This window comes from Carassius carassius, chromosome 42, assembly GCF_963082965.1.
Source record: "Carassius carassius chromosome 42, fCarCar2.1, whole genome shotgun sequence".
NCBI lineage: Eukaryota > Metazoa > Chordata > Actinopteri > Cypriniformes > Cyprinidae > Carassius > Carassius carassius.
This window is the reverse complement of record NC_081796.1, coordinates 7666638-7694141: the sequence shown is the minus strand read 5'-3', so window position 1 is coordinate 7694141 and position 27504 is coordinate 7666638. Positions and strand designations below refer to the sequence as shown.

The 27504-nt window shown below is 36.7% G+C and overlaps 1 protein-coding gene across 3 annotated transcripts; it reads left to right on the top strand.

The window, feature by feature from the left end:
* Positions 1 to 391: 391 nt before the first annotated feature.
* atp6v0a1b (ATPase H+ transporting V0 subunit a1b) lies at positions 392 to 21472 on the top strand. 3 transcript variants are annotated; one of them, XM_059535547.1, is made up of 22 exons: positions 392 to 486; positions 2367 to 2550; positions 2634 to 2712; positions 3318 to 3415; positions 3803 to 3931; positions 4146 to 4228; positions 4509 to 4635; positions 4766 to 4848; positions 4932 to 5025; positions 5221 to 5433; positions 6775 to 6925; positions 7109 to 7248; positions 7694 to 7854; positions 8101 to 8191; positions 9042 to 9160; positions 9282 to 9498; positions 9607 to 9714; positions 12677 to 12784; positions 14368 to 14385; positions 18526 to 18643; positions 18739 to 18910; positions 20913 to 21472. In XM_059535547.1, the coding sequence occupies exons 2-22, from the start codon at positions 2434 to 2436 to the stop codon at positions 21004 to 21006; spliced, it is 2520 nt and encodes an 839-aa protein (XP_059391530.1). In that variant the 5' UTR covers positions 392 to 486; positions 2367 to 2433; the 3' UTR covers positions 21007 to 21472. The 3 variants fall into 3 exon arrangements, with proteins under 3 accessions (XP_059391530.1, XP_059391529.1, XP_059391531.1); XM_059535546.1 differs by having other exon boundaries at positions 12590 to 12784; XM_059535548.1 differs by lacking the exon at positions 14368 to 14385.
* Positions 21473 to 27504: the final 6032 nt, after the last annotated feature.

The window sequence follows — 27504 nt, the reverse complement described above, 5'->3', positions numbered from 1 at the left end:
GCTAAAGTTAGAGGGTCAAAAGATGGAAGAGATGGGTTTTAAGCCAATTCTTGAATTATTATTATTATTATTATTATTGATGTTGTTGTTGTTATTGTTATTATTATTATTATGTGAATTAAATTTAGTAATGGTAATTCACCTTTTCCATGTAACCTCTGGTTTTACCAGTAGGATTTACTACAGAATTAACTATTGTTCCTAACGTAATAGTAGCCTGTTGGTTTTTATGGATGAACACATTAACAAGAACAACCAACAACAACAAAACAAATTATAATAAAACAGTTTAAACCAATATAAACATAGTTTATAGCAATAAATGCAAACTACATAAATACAATAATAACCGCACATAAAAATGTCCTGTGCGATTTGGCTACATCGAAAAATCACGTGACCAGCAGCAGCAGGCGTGACGTCACGTAGCAGGTCTGATCATCATTGCAGAGGTGACCATATCTCTTACTGAAGACGTCAAGGACGGTAAGAACATTTATATTTTACAAATTCGTGTTTCTCTTTCTCCTCACTTTTAACTCGTACACTGTGTGTGTGTGTGTGTGTGTGTGTATATATGACGTTATAAATGAGTGGATTAATTATTTTATCTGTGGTGATGCTTGAATATGGATGCATCGAGTCTGTCAACCATTAGCGGTGAGAAATATATTCATATATCAATTTCTCTGATTATGACTTCAATATTATGTTATAATTGCGGGAGAAAAAATAAACAGCTGACAGCATTTTAGAGATTAATACACTGGAAAATCTGCGTTAATCGGTCGAGCATATTTATTCACTGTTTCATCCATGCGTCCTTTTATTCAGTCATGAATTAATGTATTAACTAATTTTGTTCAAAATACAACTACATGCGCTTGATGTGTCTAACTGGTCTACTAAAATTCATTATTAGGATGATGCCAGAATGATTCACTGCAGCCTTATTAAACAAAAATCAACATCTTACATATAAATATGCGTGTTAAATGATTCACAAGCGCCGAGATTTGTTAGTATATTAGAGGATGCGATAAACCTGTGATGAAATAATTGTTGTTACGGGGTAACGTTAGATAGAAAGAGGAGCGCGTAATGGCGCCCTTCAGGGCTGAAGGACAGACAGTGCGGCAAGAGATGTGAGCGAGGTTGAGCCATCAGCCAATCAGCTTTCAGAGATGCGTAGGTTGTTGAGCCATCAGCCAATCAGCTTTCAGAGATGCGTGGGTGGTTGAGCTTCTTGGCCAATCAGCTCTTAGAGATGCGGGGATGTTGAGTTCATCAGCCAGTCAGAAGGGATGCTGAGCTTTCAGCCAATCGGCTCTTTGGGATGCAGGTGATGCTGAGCCAAGAGCAGAGACTCTCACATCAGAAGAGAAGAAGCCCGTTTCAAGTGGTCAGCATGGACTCGTGTAGCTGACGTCATCGCTTCCATCATTTTACATTAGCAAGTAACAGTTTGTACCAAATGAATGTGTCAAATGTTCAGATCATTCTCCTTTTAAATCTATTACAGAAGCAACATTAATTTAAATGAAATTCATATAATTGCTGATGTTTTAGTAATTTAGTATTACCCATAAACGTGTTATCATACATATGGAGTATTTGCAGAAACATGAGTATATTAATAAAGGTTATAATGATAATGATCATCTTTAGAAAATGATATTTAAAATATAATAAAGCATATGCAGTATATGAGGAATAAAGATGTATATAGAGATAGATAGAAAGATAGATAGATAGATAGATAGATAGATAGATAGATAGATAGATAGATAGATAGATAGATAGATAGATGGACAGATAATACTTATCGCAAGGGTTTATCCCATTATTTGAATTTCAGTTTTAGTATAAACTAATATATAACATTATAATACTATTCATATTTTTACTTTTTTATAATTTAAAGAAGAAACCAATCCGATGTATAGTTGACATTTGAGGCTTAATACTATAGAAAAGCACTAAAGGTTTTTCAATTAGAGTGTTTTCAGCTTTTTTATTTTCATATAAAATGCAGTTGCATCAAACAATGTATAAACATCATTCAGTGTAAATTGTGATAATCGTTATTAATTACAGTTTCAAGGGAATAATCGACAATTATGATTTTTGTCATAATCGTGATAATAAATATATCACAATTTATTTAGGCAAAAACAACTTGTAATCAAATTTAAGATTATTTTGGCTAGGGTTACTCACAGCCAGAATATATTGTGTCTTTAGTTAACAGAGATGGTGAAATGATGGCTATTGTTTGCATAAATATGTTATCATATATCATTTACAATTTACACACATGGGGTATTTGCAGAAAAAATTAAGTTAATCCATCCATCTATCCCTAGACTGACCAGTAGCATCCTGTGGGACTGATTCCTGAGCCGTGGGTGAGTTCCTGTGGCCTGCAGCATCATGGGGGAGTTGTTCCGCAGTGAGGAGATGACTCTGGCCCAGCTCTTCCTCCAGTCTGAAGCGGCCTACTGCTGCGTCAGTGAACTGGGAGAGCTGGGAATGGTCCAGTTCAGAGATGTGAGTAGATACAGCTCACTATCTCTCTCTTCCTGCTCTCCTCTATTATATGCTGATGATGAGTTCAAACTGTTTTCTTTCAGCTCAACCCTGACGTGAACGTGTTTCAGAGGAAGTTTGTGAATGAAGTGAGACGTTGTGAGGAGATGGACAGGAAGCTCAGTGAGTGGATCAATACATGCACAAACACATACACGAGACCAGTGACAGTCCTGACTCCTCAGAGATGACTGACAGTTCTCTGATTAACTACAAATGATGGACAAAGTCATATCAAAAATAGAAATATAGAAAATAATGGGAAATTTAGAATATATCTACTCCAAACCATCACTTGCAGAACCTAAGCTAAATTCTAAAATAATAATAATAATAAATTTTTTTTTAAATATAACACCATAATTAAATAAGGCTGAACATTGTTATTTATGATTGTACATATAGTGTACATTTACATTACATTAAGTCATTTAGCAGACACTTTTATCCAAAGTGACTTACAAATGAGGACAATAGAAGCACTCAAAACTAACAAAAGAGCAACAATATGTAAGTGCAAATGACAAGTCTCAGTTAGCCTAACGCAGTACATGTATATGCACACACACACACACACACACACACACACACATACATGTACATCAGGGCTAAAGGCACACATCAAGGAAAATGTACTTTTCAAAACCTCACCCTTCTCTGTGAGAAATAATCATATAGAACATTATTAAATATGATTAGTAAATTGTTGCTGATGTCATGCTCTGCAGGGTTTGTAGAGAAAGAAATTAAGAAAGCCAACATTCCAGCAATGGACACTGGTGAGAATCCCGAAGTCCCATTCCCACGAGACATGATTGACCTTGAGGTAATTATACTCTCTCATGCTGCTTTAATCAGATGTGGGCTTAATAATTCTGTCAAAATAAAAATCCTGACATTCCCTTACACTCATGTGGTTCCAAACCCCATGTTGTTATTTTTTTGGAAGGCAAAAGATGAAATGTTTAAAGTGTTCCTATTGAACATTTCCGTCAAGTTCCAAAACAGTGGCCTGTTTCCATCAGTTTTATGAGACTTTTCACCAATATTTTAACAATCAAACATAAAAGCACCTTATATGCTCTTTTTTTTCTTTACTAATTGACAAGGTGTCACACTTTTCTTGCCATTTTCTAAACCGTTGGGTCTAATTTGATATCAGTGTTTTAATTTCCTTATATCTTTCATTTCTATTTATTGCACTGATCACCAGGCAACCTTTGAGAAGCTGGAGATTGAGCTCAAAGAGATCAACACTAATCAAGAGGCCCTGAAGAAGAACTTTCTAGAGCTGACAGAACTCAAGCATATCCTCAGACGTACTCAGCAGTTCTTTGATGAGGTCTGGCTGTCCTCTCACAATAAGTTCACAAACTTAAGAGTACAAAAAATCATAAATAAAGAAAGAAAGACATGTTTCAGGTGTTAGTTAACCCTTCGATGCATGATGTACGCTACAGTGGGAAAATCTTTAAAAGGCACTTTTATACATTAACAATGTTATGTTACATGCAAACTACCTTTGATGCAAACCTTACCCACCGAACTCTCTTTAGATGGAGGATCCGAACCTTTTGGAAGAATCATCATCTCTGCTAGACCCCAGTGAGGCTGGTCGAGGTGCCCCACTGCGACTAGGGTGAGGTCTAAGTAGCTGATATGTAATTCTTCTAGTAAACAGTCAGTAATATAATAAAGATCAAAGAAACAAATTGCACAAGTCATGTAAAATATAACTAAAATATATAATTAATTGATTTAATTGCTTTTCTTGGAGATTATTGTAATTTTCATAATAGGTGCACACCTTTATTTTGGTCACAGCAGCTCACAGTGATCCATCTATACACAGAGATCACAATATATACACTGAAACCTGTGTGTACTCTGCTGATAAAACAGGTTTGTTGACTCTGTAGGTTTGTGGCTGGGGTTATAAACCGGGAGAGAATCCCCACGTTTGAGAGGATGCTGTGGAGAGTCTGCCGTGGAAATGTCTTTTTACGTCAGACAGAGATTGAGGACCCTCTTGAGGACCCCACAACCGTCAGTGTCTATCTTTCTTGATTTTATTTATTTATTTTTTTAATCGAGGCAATTAATATGTTTGCACTTGACTTTTTATATACCAGCGTGATGAAATATTGATCAAGTTATGGGTCTTTGTTCATAACAGGGAGACCAGGTGCACAAATCTGTGTTTATCATCTTCTTCCAAGGAGACCAGCTGAAGAACAGAGTGAAGAAGATCTGTGAAGGGTGCAGCATGGTCTTTTCTGATCTTTTGATTATTCACTTAATTTCATCTAATGCTAATCACAGACTTCAAACTTCATCTCCAGGTTCCGTGCATCTCTGTACCCGTGTCCTGAGACCCCTCAGGAGAGGAAGGAAATGGCAGCGGGTGTCAACACCCGCATTGATGACCTCCAGATGGTATGGTCTCAATAAAGTCTTACAGTCTGTAGAGTCTTATTCAACTGTGTTACTTTTCATCTCAACCTAATATTGTTGGTTACATTTAAACTCTCAAATGAACCTGTCTGAACATGACCTAGGAATGCCAGTTATAGCCACATGCAAAAAAGTGTTACAGTGCATACAGTGTTTGCTGTGTTTTTAAACATTTAGGTTCTAAATCAAACCGAGGACCACCGGCAGAGGGTTTTGCAGGCCGCTGCGAAAACCATACGTGTGTGGTTCATCAAAGTGAGGAAGATGAAGGCCATTTATCACACTCTGAACCTCTGTAACATCGATGTTACACAGAAGTGTTTGATCGCTGAGGTCTGGTGTCCCGTTTCTGACCTCGACTCCATTCAATTTGCTCTGCGGAGGGGAACAGTGAGTACTATTAATCGAAATTCATTATAAATGATTTCAGCCACTGACATGTTATTTTAGCCATTCAATATACAAATGAAAGCAATGAAACAATTTACAATTCATTGTATATACATTTGTCATGATATTAAAAACCCATGCTAAAATTACTGAAATTAGTTTTTTTAATTGGACCTATATATAAACATATATATATATATATATATATATATATATGTATATATATATATATATATATATATATATATATATATATATACACACACACATATATATATATATATATATATATATATATATATATACATATATATACACACACACATATATATATATATACACACATATATATATATACACACATATATATATATATACACACATATATATATATACATACATTTTTTTTTTTTATATATATATTTTTTTTTACAGTATTTAAACTACAGTAATATACTGTAATTGCATGTAACAATAAGTGGATTGGAGCAGATAGTGAAGGAAAAGCATCCAACATGTGAACCTTTAAAACCATCCCAGGATCCACCTCATGAAGTTGATTGTATTTCAGTTTGGGTTATTTTTTACTTAATATGACTTTATTATTGCGTGGATATACATTAATTTTCTTATATATGTGGAAATATTGCTAGATTGAGTAGATGTGAGTGGCAGTGGACTTTGAAGGTTACACTTTATTTTGATGGTCACCTTTATGCATTCTGTTGACTATAAGTAACTTTGCAAACATGTCAGCTAATTAGAGTGTCAGTAGAGTGTTAGGTTCTGATTAGTAGAGTAGGTTGACATGTACGTGCGAAGTTACTAATGGTCAGTAGAATGTCTGTTGGGGGACTATCAAAGCAATTATTAAGAAGCAAACATTAAGAAGACAGTCTACTAAAAATCCAATGTCTGGTAGTTGACATGTAGTTGCGAAAGTTACTTATAGTCGACAGGATGTCTAAAGGAGGGCAGGTAATACTTCGGTCGCTGGGATTAACATCTTCTGATTATCCTGGATCAACATTATTGTCCAAAAATATAGACTTAACCAATCCCTACCCCTAAACCTAACCCTACTCATAATTTATTCCTTAAATCAGTGGGAAATCATAGCTGATTAACAAGAGAGTAGAAGCACCTAACCCTGATTTTAAGCCTAAAACTGATATTTTCTGAAAAGTTATATCTCAATTCTGATTGGTTGATTGGAATGATGTTCCCGAATCAACAAGGATGTTGATCCAGGAACATGTTGTACTTGGTGAAATCACGCTCGCCGAATACTTCCGTGTTAATATTGTCAATTTAACTAAGTTTCGTTTTTTTTTTTTGTAGGAACGGAGTGGCTCCACAGTTCCCTCCATCTTGAACCGAATGCAGACCAAACAGACTCCTCCTACTTTCAACAAGACCAACAAGTTCACCTCGGGATTCCAGAACATCGTGGATGCTTACGGCATCGGAACCTACAGAGAGATCAACCCAGGTACCAAAACAGGAGACGTTCCTCATGCTTAAAGTACATTTATGCAGGAATTGTTAGATTTAACAAAAAATATGAACATACTATTTGGTTTAACAGTGCAGAGTCCACTTTTTCTCAGGTGATAAATGTGACTTTGTTTTTAACACTTGTATAATTGGATTGTTTCAATTTAATTTCTTGCAGCACCATACACAATCATTACGTTCCCATTCCTGTTTGCCGTCATGTTTGGGGACATGGGTCATGGCGTGCTGATGACATGTGCGGCACTTTATCTGGTCATCAGAGAGACCCGTCTGCTCGCCCAGAAGAGTGACAATGAGGTCTCAGCTGATCAATAACTATTACATTAAAGAAATATTAAGTTGAATGTGGAGATTAAATCAAGTATGGAGTTGTAATTGAATTGTTAACATTGTTAACTTCTAAAGGTTAACAATGATTCTTTAAGGAGATTTCAAATTCACATCCTTACATTTTCATTTAAAATGTAACATTTTTGGATGAAAATATTGATGATACAGATAAGCAGTATGCAATTTGAAGTAAAAAAAAAAAAGACATTAAAAGGAATTTATATACGCACATGCAGAACCAGCTTCATATTTAAAATAGTAATGCAGAAAAAAAAGATCTGCTCATCAATAAAATTCAAGAATTATTTAATATACAATTATGTAATATAACAAGATATTATGCTGATTATTTATAACTTCACAAACATCTAACCGTACTTTTTATTTCCTCTCCCTTTCTGTGTATGTGTAGATGTTTAACATGATTTTTGCTGGACGTTATATCATTCTTTTGATGGGGATATTCTCAGTCTACACTGGATTGATCTACAATGACTGCTTCTCCAAGTCCCTCAACATGTTCGGCTCAAGCTGGAGCGTGCGGCCCATGTTTTTCCCCAAGGGAAACTGGACGTAAGTTTACAACATCAAATCAGTGAAACAGTTTGAATATAAACAAACATCATCAGCAATCATACACTCTTACTTTGATTGTCAAATTAATTTATAATGAAAATAACAAAAAGCAAAACATTAAAACAGCATGTAAAATACAGTGTCTCAGCTCAAATGTACTTATGTCAAGCAATCATTATATCCTGACTAACATCCATTTTTTTTATGAATTTGACATTGTACAATTTTTGTATGTATTTGTAGGTTTGAGACTCTGGATGGTAACTCCGTTCTTCAATTAGACCCTGCTGTTCCTGGCGTGTTTGGTGGCCCTTATCCTCTGGGCATTGACCCCGTATGTATCACACGAAAACACATTCATAAAGTATACACAGAGACATGCAGAGACACCTCACACATTTTTACAAAATTCAGCACAAGTGTACACAAATAATGTGCTCAAAACTGAATCTGATGTTCATAATCTTTTGTTGTGCTTTATATAAGTGCACTTAACAGTATTTTTAATGTGTTGACTAAGTTATTAACATAACACATTTCAAGTACATAATTACAATTTTAAGTGTATTGTGTTAGCCAATATAAATGTCCTAAATTGTCATCATTACATTATAAATATATTTAAATAAACGTCATACAAGTTTCAATTGGCATTACAATTGAATATTGTAATTGACATTAGTACATTTGGCAGTACATTTGAACCATATTTCAAAGGCAAACAGAAGGAAGAAATTGCTACATAATTGCATTGAATATGAAGTCACATTTTTCATTGTATTGCAATATCATGCAATTAAGTGTCCAAAAACATTAACATAAAATTTTCACTTAAGTATGTCTATTACATTATTTCTGTAGTAATACTAAAGGGTACTTCTTTTTAACAAATGGAATGAAAGAGGAATAGAGGCCTTTTATGTAAAATCTGGTCATTGTGCATAGACAGAATTGAACAGAATATATCTTCAAACATTTTTGTATAAGTTGAGAAAAAATAATTTTTATATGCTGTAATGCATATGTGCAAAGACCAATAAAAAGCACAAATGAGACCTTCTCTTCCTCTATGCTTTTACACTGATTTGTATTACAAACAACTAAAATAAGGTCCTTCAGTTCAAATTATAACAAATCTACAGAGATTCTGGTGTAAGACTGTTCTACCAATATTTCTCTTTTAGATCTGGAATGTTGCCACAAATAAGCTGACGTTCCTGAACTCGTTTAAGATGAAGATGTCTGTAATCCTGGGTGTCATTCACATGGTGTTTGGAGTCTCTCTGTCCCTCTTCAATCACCTGTAAGTGTGTGTTCAATTGTGTGTATGTGGAGCAGCTAGTGTGCGAATTACTAAGTGTAATGACTGGGGATCGTCCTTTCATGTTGTGCTCTAACTGCATTTCTTTCCATGTGTCTCACAGGTACTTCAAGAAGCCTTTGAACATTTTCTTTGGTTTCATTCCTGAGATTGTGTTCATGTGCAGTCTGTTTGGTTATCTGATCCTGCTCATCTTCTACAAGTGGACGGCTTATGATGCAGTGACATCTAAAGATGCTCCCAGTCTACTGATTGCTTTCATCAATATGTGTCTTTTCAACTACAATGATCCTACCAACAAACCATTGTACAGAGGACAGGTAATACACACATTTAAAAGAAAAAAAAAATAGATGCATAGAATTCTGGTTAGGATCAGATAGAATTCTGGTTGGACGATTAGAGGATCTCTTCAAATATGTGCATAGGTGGGGATTCAGTGTCTGTTGGTGGTGATAGCTCTGGCGTGTGTGCCGTTTATGCTGGTGGTGAAGACTATGGTCCTGCGCCGTCAGTACCTGTGGAAGAAGCACCTGGTATGCTTATTTACTCTAATCAAAACCAGCCAAACTTCATCTTTCTTTTTCATTTTATGTCATTGAATTATAGAGCATGATATTGAAATTGAATATTGAAAGCCTTTGTTTTGTTTCATTGTCCATGACAAATGCAAACTACACAAATATTAATAGAAATGACCTGTGATACTGGTACGCTGGGATTTTGAGTTACAGACTATGAACATTATGTTTCCTCAGATGTTTTTAACAGCATGCCATGGGACAAAGCCAAGTACAACACCTTTACTGAACTTCTTCGTAGATGTATGTCTGTGTGCATTAGGGGTGGAACGGTTCCGCTTACTCACAGTTCGTTTTGTATCACGGTTTCAGAGTCACGGTTTCGGTATGGTTCAGTATGTTTAGGGAAAAACTACACCGTCAAATAAAAATAAAGAAAATAAGAATAAACTATCTAAATACAAGCAAAAGCACAAATAAATAGTAAAGATACAAATAAAATAAGCAGTTATTTTCATATTTTTTTAGGTAGGTTTAACATTAGATTTTAGGTACAGAAACTGAACAAAGTAATTAAATGTAAAATAGCATTGCATATTTGACTGTATAAATAAAAGATGAATCTTTAGTAAAGTTACAAAAGCTATTCATTCGAGACCAGTGAGTGATTTCTTTGTTGTTGCTGTTTGATTAATATTAAGAAAGTGCTGTCACTTTAAGAGAATGCACTGATCCAGTGGGTTCAGCCGGCAATATCTGCTACAGGATACTTAACATGGATATTTTGACATAATTTTTGTGTGAATTTGTCCATCTAAACACAATACTTTGGAGACAGCTTAATATTTGCGTGCATTCTGAGGTGCGGGTTTGCGTCAGTGTTGCCAAGTTGAATTGGGTTACATTAACACTGTTGCCGTGGGTTGTTTTTCATGTCCGCGGGTTTAAGCGACCCCAATAACGTGATATTTAGCCCTTAAAATGCTAATTTTACCAGGGGAACCCCACCAAAATTTGTTATTTTATAAAAAAAAATTGTAAAAAAAAAACATGGACGTAGTGTCCGTGATGTCACCTAAAGAGCTAAAGAGCATTTTTGAAGCTCAAAGTGGGCGGAGCCACCCATTGCCATCTTGGCAGCATGTCTTCCCTGGATAATCGGAAATGGGCAAAGAGACAGGAGCTGGTTGCTGAAACCACACCCACCTAGCTCGACAGTGGTGACAGCAGCGGCAATCCACCTGCCACTCAAGTGACCACGCCCCTAAATTATACAGAACTTATATATATATATATATATATATATATAATTTTTTTTTTCTTCAAAATGTTATTTTTTTCTGCAGTAAAGTTGGAAATTTTAACATGGAAATCTATAGGATTGACTCCATAGCAGCCAGCCTCTAGCGGGCAGTTGACGAATTACAGTTTAAGTCACTTCTTTATTGGTTTCATGAGAGAGACTGGAAGGTTGCCGCTTGATTTTACCCCACCGGAATGCAATTTTTACCTGGGGATCCCCTTCGAAACGTGATTGGGCTAGTTTTGGGCTAACTGAGTAGCAATTGGGCGGGTTTTAATGTGAAAACCTGCCAACCCTGGTTTGCGCGCTTCGGATGAGGTTTGTGTCCTCTGGCTCTTAAATGTTTAAACTGGCAAAGCTTACATGAGTTTAGTTTAAGCACAGATGTCAATGTGTGCTGTTCAGGCCTTACCTGTACCCGCGCGCTATCAGCACACGGGTGATGACGGAATAAATGACTGTTCATATTCAAGCATACAGCATTCTCATTGAAAAAGAATGAATGGTTTGTCCATGTTTTTTTTTTTATCGCTGTTAAAATTTATTGGGAAGCCAGAATGCGCATCCATAAACAGGAACATATGTTAGACAAACTATGCTTGTTTTACGTGATATTTATAGCAAACCATTTTACAGATGCGTTGTAAGATTGAAGTGGAACCGTAGTCCTAGTGCGTGGAAAACTGTACGGTTCAATTTTTTTCCTCGAACCATTCCACCCATACTGTGAATAAATGTCTGTTTTATAGAGTAGAATTGTGCATACTTTTTCATCTATGTAGGTAGCATCACATGAGAGGAGGAGACAACTCTGATTTGGCCCAATGGGGCACCTACCATGCTGGAAGCTTTTACAGCAGGTTAAAGAATGTTTAGATTAGTTAGGTAAAAGATAACTTGTGTTCCATTAACAGGACAGTTTTAGTGTTGTTAATACTGATGATCTTAAAATGATAAAATACTACAATAATTAATAAGCCTTAAATTCATCAGAATGTTGCACTAGTGTCAGTTCTTGTTCAAATCAGGACAATTCTTTAGAATTCAGAATTCAGGATCTTGAAAGTGGCAATTATGCCTCAGAGATTTAAAGTATGGGGGCCACTGATGCAAATTTCTTGTGTTAAAAAATCTAATTGCTGAAAATGTACTCAGCCTCAGAACATCCAAGTTGTAGATGAGTTTATTTCTTTATCTGAACAGGTTTGGAGAAATCCTCTGTAGTGAATGGGTGTTGTTGAATAGTTCTAAATAAATGCGACTTATAGTCCAGTGCGACTTATATGTTTTTTCCCTCATCATGCTGTATTTTTGGACTGATGCGGCTTATACTCAGGTGCGACTTATAGTCCGAAAAATACGGTATATATAAAATTTTTTTTTTTGGGAAAAGCTATTACAGGAGGCACAAATTATCCCTTGATTAACAAAAGTAGATAATTTAGGATACTGTTCCAGCTGCTTTTTGATTAACAGGTAAAGCTCCATTGTGTTTTGGTAGGTGCCCCAAGCAGCCATACCAAACACAGAACACACTCAGGCGACCCATGGCATGCTGATAGCCACACAGACCTTGTTTGTATTTAGTCCCAGATGAGGGAGGCAAGACCTGCAGAGAATCTAGAAACTTTAGAGCAGACAGGCACCAGCTCACCCACCGGACTCACCCAACAGGGCACGCAGAAGTTCGGTGGCATCCGGGTCGGAAACGGGCCTACGGAAGACGAGGCAGAGATCATTGACCACGACCAGCTCTCGCAGCACTCAGAGGAAGGAGATGAGGTGGGTGGAGTCAGTGATGTCAGCCTGTGCTACATGACATATGGGATTTTTTGAATTGTAATGTTTTTCTGATATTTATTGGTGCATATTCCTCATTACATATACATAAAAATACAATGTAATCACAACAGCTGCAGGACATTTTGATGGCACACAGAGAAACATTGCTAGAGGAATGTTTTCTTGTGTGATGTTTTAGTTTGGCTGCAGTGAGATCATGTTTAATGGAAAAGAAACTAGTATACCAGTGTTTTAAGTGTATCTGCTTAGTCAAAAGATGATTAAGTATGATTAAAAGACTGCCATCTTACAGTTATTTGAGAAATGTAAACAGAAGAGTAACTTCTCAGCGAGACTCTGTGGGCAGTCTGACTCACCCGCTCCAAACATACCCACAGTGGAATGTGCAAAATATTTTCCTCCTTGTTTTATCTTTTAACATTGTCCTGAACGGTCTGTTCCATCATGTGCTGAGCTGATAAAAACAACAAATAATGAAAATATGCTTGAATGAATCAAAGGCTGCTTTCTTGCTAGCGTAATGTTTTAGAGTTGAATCTCATGAAACCTGTCATGAATATTTCCCGCTAATATATATTCACGAGAGTAAAGGGGCAAATAAAATGCATGCAATTACATTTTGTATTAAGAAAAATTGCTCTAGTTTTTACTAGAGTGTTTTACTCTAAGTCCTTATTACTCTAATGCAAAAGAAATACATTTTTAATTGGGAAGTGTTTATATTTCATGAGTTTTTTTTTTGTTTTTTTTAGTACCCGAATAAAATAAAAATCACTGTATTACATTGTTTTACTGCAGTGTTGAGAAATGAATAAGAATCATCATCGAGAATAATGGAATTACTTTAAAATAAAGGGAAAAAATACAGATTCATTACAGCTGCAGTAAGAAATTTGCTTAATTGTTTTTAAAAGATGCGAATGCAATGCAAACGAATCTTAATATTTATATAATCATACTTATTAAACTTAAATATACTTAAATACTTATATAATGTATAACAAGACATAAACTTAATAACTCTAAACAGAAGTTTTGCTACAGTATATGATGATTCAATAATTGTGGCTTGCACTGAAGTTTTGAAATGCATTTTGAAACAGTGATTATTTATGGCCATCCAAATTGAATCTTTCTGTAATTTATTATTATGAGTAACAAGTTGAGTTACGGCTGAGATGAGGGTTTGTGGTATTACCCACACATGGCATTAATTGTTCATGGTGAAAGAGGATTGCATAGATCCTCATCTACTGAGATGGAAACATTTTGTAAGTGCAACCATAAGGACATTATCCAGCATGCACATATTTGAATATTGTATAATATTAGTCTAAGTGCTTAGTGCAGTGTAAGTGCTTGGTGCATGTGTGCCAGAGTTAAAGAGAATACTATACACATAAAAACAAATCGCAGATTGCTTTCTTTGTCTGACCTTTGACCTGCCTTACTTATTATTCTCATCGGTATGCATTATTCATGAAGCTAATTTTACAATAATTGAATTAAAAAGCAATTCTTTCTGATTTGTTTATCTAAAACTCTGTTCTCTACTTTTCAAGCATTCAGAGGAAGAACCGGTAAGATAATTTTGTGTATTTTTCTGTTACTTTTGCATTCACATAATCTTTCTTATATATTAATTATTCATGAAAATAATTGATAATTAATATTTTATTCAAACACAAACTGCAACACTTTATGCAAATAAAAAAAAATCTGTGGATGTCATGAAAAAGGGTTTTCAAGTACCATTATATTATTATTATTCCTTTATTTATCCAGTTAAACTGTTTGAGAACCACTTCTCATTTACAAACAATATTATGCTTTATACAATAAATGTTTGCAAGCTAAGTTATATTGATTTCACAGTTATGATATATGAAATAACAGGTCTTAGTGAAACGTACAATTCAATTACTCTACATTTTCACTTTACAAAAGAAAAACCTGTGAAGTATAGAATATGTTAGTTTGTATATATTATTATTGGGAAGAAATAACCTTCCATGATCCATCAAACCCATTTTTCATAGTTCACATGGTTTTATTGTATATTTACATGTGCTAGGGACCAAATAAAAAAAGAGTTTTTAGAGTAAGTGGTACCAACTAATTGTCAATTAGTGTAAATGGATAAAGAGATCATTCGTGACACACTGCAGTTTCTTAGTAAGTCAGTTATTTTTAGACATGATTGTTAGAGTTATGTAATATCCTTGATATTGTGTTGTTGAGTTATTGCACACAAGTGTACACACTGTGCGTACTGTGAGCGCTCAGACGGACCTGGGATTTGCCCCGCAAACATTTCAGCAGTTATAATAAGCCTGCATGTCCCATATTTCTGTCGAGTGAACCAGCCATGCCATTAATAATGAATTTATCAGTTTTTTGCATGCCAAAGTCAATTTCTGCATATAAATATTATGCCAAATTGAAGTAAAAAATTATTCTATACGCACTTTCATGAGATCAGGCCAGTAAACAACAATTTATTTGTTCCCTTTTTTACAAATAGGAATACAACAAATTCTACCAATAAAATTTATAATGAAAAGTACTTGAAAAATGTCTGGAATGCAATGAAGTAATTTTTAAGGCGGTTAAATCAGGGGTCTCCAACCTTTTTGTGAGTGAGGGCTCCCTGAAGGGATAAAATAGTCTTGAGGGCTACTTGTTTGATATAGGCACACACACACACACACACACACACACAAAGTTTCAAGATTTGAAAAATACAACAACAAACAGTAATATTGTTAAATATTATGACTATTGAATATATAATTACCGTATATACCCGAATATAAGACAAGTTTTTTTGTCCTAAAAATAGGCTTTTTTGTCCTAAAAAATGGGGGTTCGCCTTATATTCGCGATATAGACAAAATCACGGGGGGAAAGGGAGAAAGAACAACGGCATAAATATGAAATAGTGACCGAATGATATACTTTACATACTTGCATGTAAAATTAGAAAAGCAACATAATATCTGTTTAACTAAATTAAAATGCTGCTCCTCTGCCGCGCGATACGCAGAGAGAACAAGAGAGGTGCGCGCACGAGACGCAGAGCGAGAGAGAGAGAGACAGAGAGGTGGGCGCGCGCGCGCCAGACGAAGAGCGAGAGAGAGAGAGGTGCGCGCACGAGAAGCAGAAAGAGAGAGATAGAGAGACGTGCAGATTCTAAATATTTTAAATTATTGAATTATTTTATTATGTTTTAATGGTATATGAAATGTCACAAATAGTTATTTTCTCATTTTATGCCATTATCATAAAAAAAAAAATGAAAGATTACAATTCAGGCTATTTATAGAACGTGCTCGGCGGGCGACTCAGAGACTCCACGCGGGCTACCAGGTGCCCGCGGGCACCATGTTGGAGACCACTGTGCTAAAGCATTTGCTGCATGAAAAAATGCTCTCTCTCTCTCTCTCTCTCTCTCTCTCTCTCTCTCTCTCTATATATATATATATATATATATATAAAATCATTTTTCCATTACATACAAAACTGAACTATTTCAGTTCATCTTTATTCATTTCCCGAAGACAATTTGGTTGCAGCAAACAAGCATACACATAAAACAATGTCACACACAAATACATGAAAAAATGTACCTAGAATTTACAAGTTTTACAGCTGAGGGGACAAACGAATTTTTGAACCGATTAGTTTTACTAAGCGTAGTTCTATACCGGCTACCAGACGGAGAAGATGGAACTCAGAATACAAGGGGTGAGAATCATCTAACAAAATGTTCTCGGCTTTACCCAACACCTGTCTATGGTATAACTGAGCCATAGTCATCTGCTTCCTCCCTGTTATTTTGTTTCCCTGATTTACGATCCTCTCCATAGGGTTTTTATTTTTCACATTCAGAGAGTTAAACCAGCATAACAATGAAAAGGATAAAAACGACTCAATATAGGATCTGTAAAACATGCACATCAATGTTTTATCCACATTAAAAGACCTCAATTTCCTTAAGCAACACAATTTTAATAGATGAAACAGTAGTATAAAGCTTTTTAGGGATAAGAGGAAAAAGACTGGATGGGGCCTATATTTGTGCTATACAAGTGCTGTTTTGTTCTCTGTTTTCATCTGTGAGCATGCTCTTGATATATGTTTTTTACCATTTTTTTTGTTTTGCTTAAAACCCCCGATTCACTCGATAGCCTTGGCCTTCTGGTTCCTATGATATCCTGGTAACACACCTCTGCTGGAGAACAATGAGAGTGTAACGTCAGGTTTTCCATGATGGCTTTTAAGCCATTTAGAACTCTCAACAAAAGAGTCAAGTGGAAAAGGGAAACCAGCCTCTGCCAAGCCAAACTTTACAAGACTTTACAAGTAGTACAAGAATCAGTCCTATCTTTTCCCTTTTGATAAACACACCTGCCATCAATGCTTCTTTAATATTTTTTCTTGTGGAGTAAAACTTATTTCTATTGAACATAACCTGTGACCACCTAAGCACTCTGGACATATTGATGGTCTCAAGGCGAAGTCATGGCCTAAAGGTTAGAGAGTTGGACTCGCAATCCAAACGTTGTGAGTTTGAGTCTTGGGCTGTCGGGAATTGTAGGTGGGGGGAGTGAATGTACCATCTATTCTCCAAACCACTTGTCCTATGTAGGGTCTGGTTAGCCAGTCTGTTGCAGCACTCTAGATTTATTATAAAGCAAACTTCAGTGTTTTTCTACATGCATTGCTCATGACTTTACAGAAGGGGATCTGTGATCTTTAGATTAAAAATGAAAAAAAAAAAATTGCTCTCGTTCCACTGTAATCTCTCTGGATTGTTAAGAGACAAAAAAAAGGTCACTGACATCACAGTCGTCTTAGCTCTGTTGTTCTCCACACCAATGACACCATGCATCTTCCACAATATGAAAATATTATGATGGAAAGTGAAGATGAATTACAGAACTAGTGCTTCTTAATAGAAGAGTACTGTTTTCTACTGATCCTTTATCATTTCTGATAACACTGTTATCTGATCATCAGATAACACTTCATTAGCCACATTCACAAAAAAAAAAATCAATTTAAGAACCTTCCTGTAAAACAGCAAAATGTTCACCAAAAAAGTGGGTGTATGATCATCTGATTAAAAACAAATCATTTAAAAAAATGTATACCATCAGTGTACTGTAAGTCACGTTGGATACAAGCGTTTTCCAAATAAAGAAACGTGGCTATGTTCCTAAAATAATACTAGTTTACTGCTTTTTGAATACTGCACACTGCCTATTATAAGTAGGTATTAGAAAAAAAGGGTTTTAAGGGTTCAAACAGTTGTTTTCTACATAGCATTTTTAATGCAGGGAGAAGAAGTAAATGTTATTATCTTTAAAACAAAACTGGTTATTATGTATTTCTAATTAATTGGTAACAGTTTATAGGGAGCATTATTTACTATTAATGAACTGCTTATTAGCATGTATATTACTAGGATATTGGCCGATTATAAGTGTTTATATAGCACATATTAATTAATTTTGCATACTAATTAATTGTCTTTTATTTCCATATTAAATATTATCAACTTAAAAACATAAATCACAGCAAGAACCAATGAATTTGTTCTTGGTCTATTGTTGAATGACAACAATTTTTTTGCATCCTACATTCAAAGATCATTACTGACCCTTTTCTGTATATATATATATATTTTTTTTTCTCCTTCCTTTTGTTGTGTGTAGTTTAACTTTGGAGATGTGGCAGTTAATCAGGCCATTCACACTATAGAGTACTGTCTGGGCTGCATCTCCAACACTGCCTCATACCTGCGGCTCTGGGCCCTTAGTTTGGCTCATGCTCGTAAGTTCATACGCACAGACACCTACATACAACATCCACAACACGTCCACAGGCTTGTTCAAATTAAACTCACTCTTTCTGTGTCTGCCTGTCAGAGTTATCTGAGGTTCTATGGGGAATGGTGATGCATCTTGGACTGTCCTCGAGGAGTGGCGGTGGATTCTTTGGCCTATCGATCATTTTCTCTGCCTTTGCCACACTGACAGTGTGCATCCTACTCATCATGGAGGGACTGTCTGCATTTCTGCATGCTTTGCGCTTACATTGGTGAGATAAACCCAGACATCAACACACAGGGCCATAATTTGCCAGTGCAAACACATATAAATACAATTTTCAATTGTTTTAAAATGTTAACAATTCATCTTTCACATTTTTATTGACATGATGACCTATATATAGTTCAGTCATGAAACTCTAGGTCTTTTCCATGCAGTCTGTTAGCAATCACATCATTTACTACACAGCACAAGCTGACACCATATTGCTCAGCATTTAAATAGTCTGGTTTAGTGTTCACTTTCTACTGGTCTTGCAGAACGCTATCAGAGTTTCTCTGAAACCCACCACCTCCCCCAGCTCCACCTGTCTACATCTGCTAGAGTATTTATGTATGCCGATTCATGTAGCAGAAACATCATATCTTACATGCTCACAGCAGCGTCTCTGTGTATCTGTTGGCAGCAGCAAGTCTTATTTGCTCTGCAGCACAATTGTAGCAGATCTAGTCTGCTAAGACCAAATACTTCAAATATGTCACATCCATTAACATGCTTAAACTATTCAGAGTCGTTGAAAGGATATTAGCAAAAAGCTATGAATGAATAAAGCTGTAAGGCTGAGAGAAATTGTCTCTTTTAAAACTTTACAATCACTCTATCCTTGACACTCTTTTCTGTTAAGATCATAATGTGTAGATTATGTCATCCTTCTGAAATGTTCTACAGAGGGAAAGAATGTGAAGAGGAAAGGTAAACATATCACTGCCTCTTAAGGATAACTTGTTCTGATAATAAAGTTTATGAGGCGCTAATTGTGGCATTTTGATGTCATTCCCGGCTCAACCTGTTCAAAATGCCTTCCACGGCCTATGCACAAGCAGACTTGTTGAAGGGAAAATGAGGTTGATGGTTTTATTTGTTCAGTGCGCAGAAAGATGTAAGAGTCTTTTCTCTCTTGACAGAAATATTTACCACCGCAGCGAGATATTCTCTCACTCTTAAATTTTTCCTTCTCTTATGTATCCCAACAGATGTACATCTAAATTAAGCAGGCAATGTTACTTTTATTGTAGCTGTTTTTGTTCCATTTCATGTTTAAAGGTTTCTGGATTAAAGACATGTATTACTTTTTTTCTTGACTCCCTTAACTTCTCAGAGAGCTGTCACGCACACAATCACTCACTAACAGCTGTCTACTTGATTTCAGAAATTTGTGTCTGGACATTACCTTACTCAAAATCTCAACCTTCAGTTCAAAAATATTTTCTCTCAGCGGCAAATCTAAACACTCTTATCTATGACCCAATGATAGTGACGGAATGTGTGCTTATGGCTTTTTTTTTTTTTTTTGGAGAAATGAAAAAATGTGCTCATTATAGACAAAGTTGGAGAAATAGCTCAAATAACAGTTTACCCACAGAGCTTAAAGGTATGAACGTTTCAGAAATAAATGTAACAATATATTAAAAATGAGATCCATTTGGCTAATTTACAAGCATAGTTTGAGCTGTTCAACTCCAGTATTCCCTATCAGCTATTCTTATATAGAGAGTATTTTCAAGTCAGTATGATCTTTGAACAGATCATTCTGAGAAATTAGGGCTTTGTGTGTTTACAGTAGGTCTATAATTTGTAAATTGTTTATATAGAAAGCAAATTGAAGTTTATAAAAAGCACATTTAATCGTTCTGTCAATCAGTCAAGTGAGAACTGTTATGGACTGATGCCAGTAATCTTAAAATTGAACAACAGTGTAGTTGTGTTGTAAGAGGGCTTGAGAGTCATTTGGCCCTCTGATAACTGCCACACATAACAGACTCTTCACTGGCTGACACATTCCTCATATGATGACACAGCCCAACCCGATTTTCACCTTTTCACTTCAACACACGTTTGCTTTTGAGGAAGTAACCACAACATACTGCAAGTAAACAAAGATACAACTCCATTGTTGTTAACAGGAATCAACATGTGTTTTTAATATTAAATGTCCCGCTCATCACCGCTCTGACATTGCATTCTTTTGTCCTGTCTTTCCTGTCATTTAGGGTGGAGTTCCAGAACAAATTCTACACAGGACAGGGCTTCAAGTTTGTCCCGTTTTCCTTCGAGAGTATCCTGGAGGGTCGATTTGATGAATGAGCTACTACAGCTTTATCAAATATCATCAATTCCCACTCCTGCATGGATCCTGTCTCACCCTGTCCTCTTCAGGAGCAGTGCTGTCTGGTGATGTGTTTGTAAGATGTGACCCCTAACCTATGCACATTGGGTGTTTTTGAGATGTGCTGTGTTCTGTAAGACTTTCTGCCAGATTTATAAACCCCACTTCATGTAAACATTCCTTCAAAACAGTGGGTTAACTGTAATATATGTTGCAATGTTAAAAATGTGTAAGGAGTGTAAATCTAGATTGAACAGTTTAATTATTTTAAATAATTACACAAACTGCACTCAAAAACTGGCTTTTCACACTGCTCTTGACCCTGGGTTATCACCATTCTAAACTTTGACCCCAGATAAAGGTATGTTTTACACTAATTTAAAAGCGGGGTTAGCACCGGATTGCGTTTGCAAACTTGAGCAATGTGAAACAATGCTGTATTAGAATATTGGTTGCACTTTATTTTACAGTACGTGTACTAACATGTACTTATAGTGTACTTACAGTGTATTTATCTAAGAAAGTTCTGGTAATACAAGGTAACTACATGGGGTAGGGTTAGGTTTAGGAGTAGGTTCAGGGTTAGTACCTAGTTATTACATAGTTATTGTAATTACTATAATAAGTACATAGTATGTACATGAGGAACAGGACTGTAAAATAAAGTGCTACCATTTATGGATAGATGCTTAGCAGCAGATACTCAATCGTGCTTCATATTCACATACTTTGGACAGTCATGGAAACATTGCACATTGTATAAACAGTCATTTCAGTGTTTGAGAGAAAATAATATCATCTGGTGATACAAAACATATGAACTGAAGTACCTGATAGCCTACAATATATAATATGAGGATGAGCCATGCTAGAACTGTGCCACATTCTTCTAGTCAAGAGCAGCCTTAATCTGATTAATTGCTAACCTTGGCTAAATTATAAGCAGTGTAAAGCATGGAACAAGATAACCCAGGATTCCATTTACCTGGCATTTAGAATGACCCAGGGTTAACTATTTAAAGTGTGAAAAGCCCTAAAGAGTGATATCCAGCTAATGTGTCCATTCCTGCTTTTGGATGGCCAATATTCTGAAAAATGTAGCTCCACCCAACTCCAACACATTTGGAATTTTCTTGTGAGTCTGAAGACTTTGATTAGCTGGTTCAGGTGTGTTTAATTAGGGTTGGAGCTAAACAGAGTTGGACCCCCCTGAGCAAATAATATATTGTAGACCAGTGGTTCCCAAACATATTCCTGGACTACATTTTTAATGTCTCCTTTTCTGACACACCCATTTCAGGTCATGGAGTCTCTACTATTTAAATAATGGCATGAATCAGGTGTGATTGGTTAAGGACACATGTAAAATTTGCAGTGTTGGGTGTCCAGAAATGTGGCTGAGAACCGCTGTTGTAGAGTAGAGCAAAACTGGAATAACATTTATATTCACTATATAATCTCCCATGAATTAATTGAAAATGTTTTGATTTTAAATGATCTGATTCCCAGATAAACCATGAAAACCTGTATTTACATCTAAAAACATCAATAAGTCCAGCATTTATGGTTAAATTACATAATGGCTCAATATATAAAGATCAGCTATTCCTGCTGATGTTACTCTGCACCTATTGTTTCTCTCCACAAACCTTTATTTTTGTGTTGTTTTGAAGAGACAGATGAAGTAGATGGTTTCAGGGATCATCCTGTTAAACTTAATTGAAAAAAATATGTAAGCTTGATCCCACATTGATAAAAAGTAGCTAGTCATAAAAACCAACAACATTTTACAGAATAAAGGTTAACATCCTGTTACTGAGTAGACAACAGTGGATATCATAAGTCTCTTGAGGCAGCTAGTAAAAGGTGTTAATGTTTGGTGGACTGTCTTTGGCTGTGTCTTGCTTAAAAGTAAAACATATCAACATGGAAATAAATTATATAAAAAATACTTTATCTTTTTTATTTGTTGCTGTTTATTGTTTTGCTGTGGTGCAAGTATTTTACGTGCAGAAGAGAGTGTTTGTGCATGAACATAGATTTCAGTGAGGACTATACAATGAGTCAAATATGTCTGTTGTTATAAAACCCTGTTCATCCTAAATCAGACAATTAAAGATCTGGGGAGAATAAACTCATCTCAGTGTTTCTATTAGCCCTAAGAGTTTATCATCATCAAATACACATTTGATTGTTAGTCTTAAAGGGTCATTTGGTGTTACGTGACTTGAATATTACATTTGTTTTAAAATCTGATACATAACGTCAAAAGATTTGAACATTGAAGATGTTATTTGTAATTTTACATTACTAAATAACATGGAACAATCTCTTGTTTCTTGTACATGGAAGGGAAAGAAATGCCTCATACGATAAAGAACTTAATGAATACACCAGGCCCTACAACTCTAGTTGCTCCAGATTTCCTCCATATTTGTGTCCAACTTCCTGTTCATGCAGAGGGAGGAAGAGAGGCAAGAATGACTGGAAAAATTGAATCTTTGCTGTGAACTATTTGCTATTCAATTACTCTTTATTGTGAGACTTTCTATACTGCATTCTGCTAAAAATTATTTTAGCTATAATAGAGATGGCCATTATTAGTACTAAAACAAAACAGATGACTTATACTAAATAAGCAGGTCCACAGTTAATCTGCATGCCAAACTCCACAGAAAACTTATCATGATGTAATGAGAAGGGTGAAGGCACATTAGAATTAGTTGGCAGATGTTTAATGAGGACAGTCAAACAATCAGAAATGTGAAGCCAAGCAAAGGGTCAAAACCACAGTAATAAGTCCAAACGTTAAGCAGACAAGTGGATAATCCAAAGGCAGAGGTCGTGAGGGCAGGCAAGGTGCTCAAACACAATAAACGATCCAAACCGGCAGCCAAATCAATAGCAGCACACAGCCAGTATTTGGGCGAGGGCTCCCTCTGCTGGCGTGGCATTACAGAACACCCTCCTGTAGGAGCTCCTCCTGGTGCTCGACATGGACGTCCCTGTGGTCATAGTGCTGGTCAATTAGGTCTGGCTTGATGAAAGTCCTCAGATGAAGAACGGATCCAGGATGTCTCCTCCCAGTCCACCAAGTATTGGAGCTGACCCCCTCTGCTTCTTGAATCCAGCGACTCGTTCCAACTTGATCCATCTACATCCAATGGCGGTGGTTGCTCTTTGTTCTAGCCATTGGGGTCAGCATCCGGGTGGACCGGTTTGAGGAGCAAGACATGGAAGTATAGGAAATATGAAAATTAGCAGGAAACTCATGCTGGTAGGTGACCTCATTGAATGGGCCTACATATCCGGGACTGAGCTTCCGGCTTGGTAGCCGCAGCTTGAGGTCCCTCGTGGAGAGCCTGACCCTCTGTCCTGATTGGAGAGGGTGTAAGCGACTGTTGGCCTGGAACTCCTGTGCAGATGGACATGGGTGCTGTCCCACACCCTCACACTACGTGTGATTCAGTCATTCAAAGCAGGGACAGATGAGGGTTCACCAGATCACAGGAAGAAGGGGGGGTTGGTATCCAAAGACGCATTGGAAGGGAGTCATGCCAGTGGAAGAGTGAGTCAGGGAGTTTGAGGCGTACTCAGCCCATGGAAGGAACTCTGCCCAGCAGTGTTGTTTACAACTGCAGTAGATTCTGAGGTACCTGCCGATCTCCTGGTTTAGATGTTCTTTTTCAAAATGTTTTTTTGGGGTAACTGTTAGCAGACAGTGGTTTTTGTTGATAGGCTCAATGGATAACTTCCATTAGGTCCCAAGTGAATGGAGCTATAATGATTGATGGAAGTAAAAAAAAAAAAAAGACTCAGGTGAGATACTTTCAGCAGGGGGATCATGATGTCTGGAAAAGGCATCCACCTTATTGTTCTTGCTGCCAGGTCTGTAGATGGCTGTTTTGGCACTTTTAATGTACTTCAGGTTTTTGTGATCTGTGGTCACCTGAAAGGGATGAATGGCCCCTCGAGCAAATGCCTCTATTCTTCAATGGCTGCTTCATTGATTACAGTTTCTTATTTCCCACATCATAACCACGCTTGGCTAAGGTCAGATTCCTTGAGAAAAATGTGCAGGGGTAGTTGACCGTGACATTGTGAGAGCACGGCTCCAATCCCACAATCAGAGGTGTCAACTTCAACCACAGTTGAACCAGGTTTTGGGATCAGGATGCTTAAGGATTGTAGCTGTCGTAAAACTGTCCTTGAGTTTACTGAAAACTTTGGTAGCTTCTTCAGACCATTTAAACTTAGCAGGTTTTTGTTCATCGCTACACCTTGATGGCTGATGTTATATGCTGAGAAGGTTATTGTTGAACATGGAACTCACACTTCTGAACCTTAACATACAGCTGGTTCTTCAATAGATGGGAGAGCAATGTCTTTACGTGGCTTATGTGGTCGGCTTCAGACTTGGAATATATTAAAAATTTATTAAATGTAGGCCACTATGTACTGTTCAGGAGGTCAAAAAAAATAATAAATAATTGATAAAGGAATGAAAGACTGCAGGGGCATTAAGAAGTCCATAGGGCATGACCAGGTCCTCGTAGCTCTACCAGTGGTGAGGAAGACAGTCTTCCATTCTTCCATTCATCCCTTAAATGAATTTGAATCAAGTTTTAAGCACTCCTAAGATCAAGTTTTGTGTAGATCTTGTGTTCATATAGTTGTTCAAGGGCTGCAGGAACCAGTTGAAGGGAATAACCGAACCTGACTCTTATGTTAATCAATTCCCTGTAATTAATACATGGGCAAAAGCCTCCAACTTTTTTTCTTTTAAGAAAATACCTGCAGTAGCTGGGGAAGTGGAAGGGCAGATAAAACTAGAATTCATGGTCTCTTCGATATACTCCATAGATTTAGTTTCACTACGTGACAGAGATTACACTTTGTTTAGGGGGCATGGCATTGGGCAACAGGTCAATGGTACAGTCCCATGGTCAATAAGGTGGTAGTTGTGTGGCCTTGGTTTTACTAAACACTTTGGTGAAGTCAATACAAGAGGCTAGAATCTTTGTGGATTGCTTGGTGACTGGGATTTCAGTGCTTGTAGTGAGGCATGGCTTGACCACGGTGCAGTACATGCAATGGGTTAGGCAAAAATCAGACCAGTGAGAGCCAGGTGATACCTGGGCCATGGATAGATAACCAGGGAAAGCAAAGGATGATTTCATGTCTAGGTGAGTTAATAACATAGGAGATGGCCTCTTTATAGAACAAACCAATATGAAGTTGAAGCACTTCAAATATTTGACATTCTTACCCTGAGACATTTGAAGCAGTAGCATTGCTATATCCTTTCCCCCAGCAGGATATTTGAACACATCTTGTAGCTGTTGAATGGAGTAGTCATAGAAAGTTCTAAATAGTTCAAATTTTCTGAATATCTGAAAAAAATGTTGTCCTTCTGGTTATCAAAAAATAAAAATAAATACATAAAAATCTCCACCTGGCAAACAAGGCCTCTGCCATGTTCAGATGAACCGTCAAACTTATCAGGCATAGCAAAGCTTAGCAGAGATGTTTTGTGGCATGGGTGCAGGACGCGATCAAATGTAGTGGGTCAGATATTTGTTGGCAGACTGGAGCTTGTCAAGCTGTTCCTGATATACTTTAAGCAGTACACTGTGATAAGTGAACGCCGCTTGAAGTTTGGAAACTTCTGCTGGATTCATAGGTGGCTAATAAGGACAGTCCAACAATCAGAAACGCAAAGCCAGGCAAAGGGTCAAAACCACAGTAATAAATTTAAATTGCAAGCAGGCAAAGGGATAACCCAGAGGCAAGAGTCATGAGGGAAGGCAAGGTGGTCAAACACAATAAACACTCCAGACAGGCAGCCAAGTCAATAGGGTAATGCTAAAAGGCTGCCTTATCTGTAAGTCATGGCCAAAAGTTTTGGCAGTGACATACATTTTGTGTTTTGCAAAGTTTGCTGCTTCAGTACTTGTAGATTATTTTCCCACATGTTTCTATGGTATACTGAAAGCAATGATACACATATCATAAGTTTTAAAGTCTTTTATTGGCAAAAAATATGAGTCAGTATTTACAGTGTTGACCCCTTGTTCTTCATAACTTCTGCAATTCGCTCTGGTATGGATCTGATGGTGATCCATTCTTGCCTTATTAGTTCTTGGAGTTGATCACAATTTGTGGGTTCCTGCTTGTCCACTTGCCTTTTGAAGACTGACCACAGGTTCTCATTGTGATTGAAATCTGAAGAGTTGCCAGGCCACAGATCCAACATTTCAATGCAATGATCTTTGAGCCACTTCTTTATCACTCTTGCTTTGTGACCTGGTGCTCCATCATGCTGCAAAATCCATGGATCATCACCAAATTGCTTATGGATTGTAGGAAGAAGTTGCTCTTACAGGATATTTTGATGCCATTCTTTATTCCTGGCATTGTTTTGGGCAGAATTATGAGAGAGCCCACTCCCTTAGTTGAAAAGCAACCCCACACAT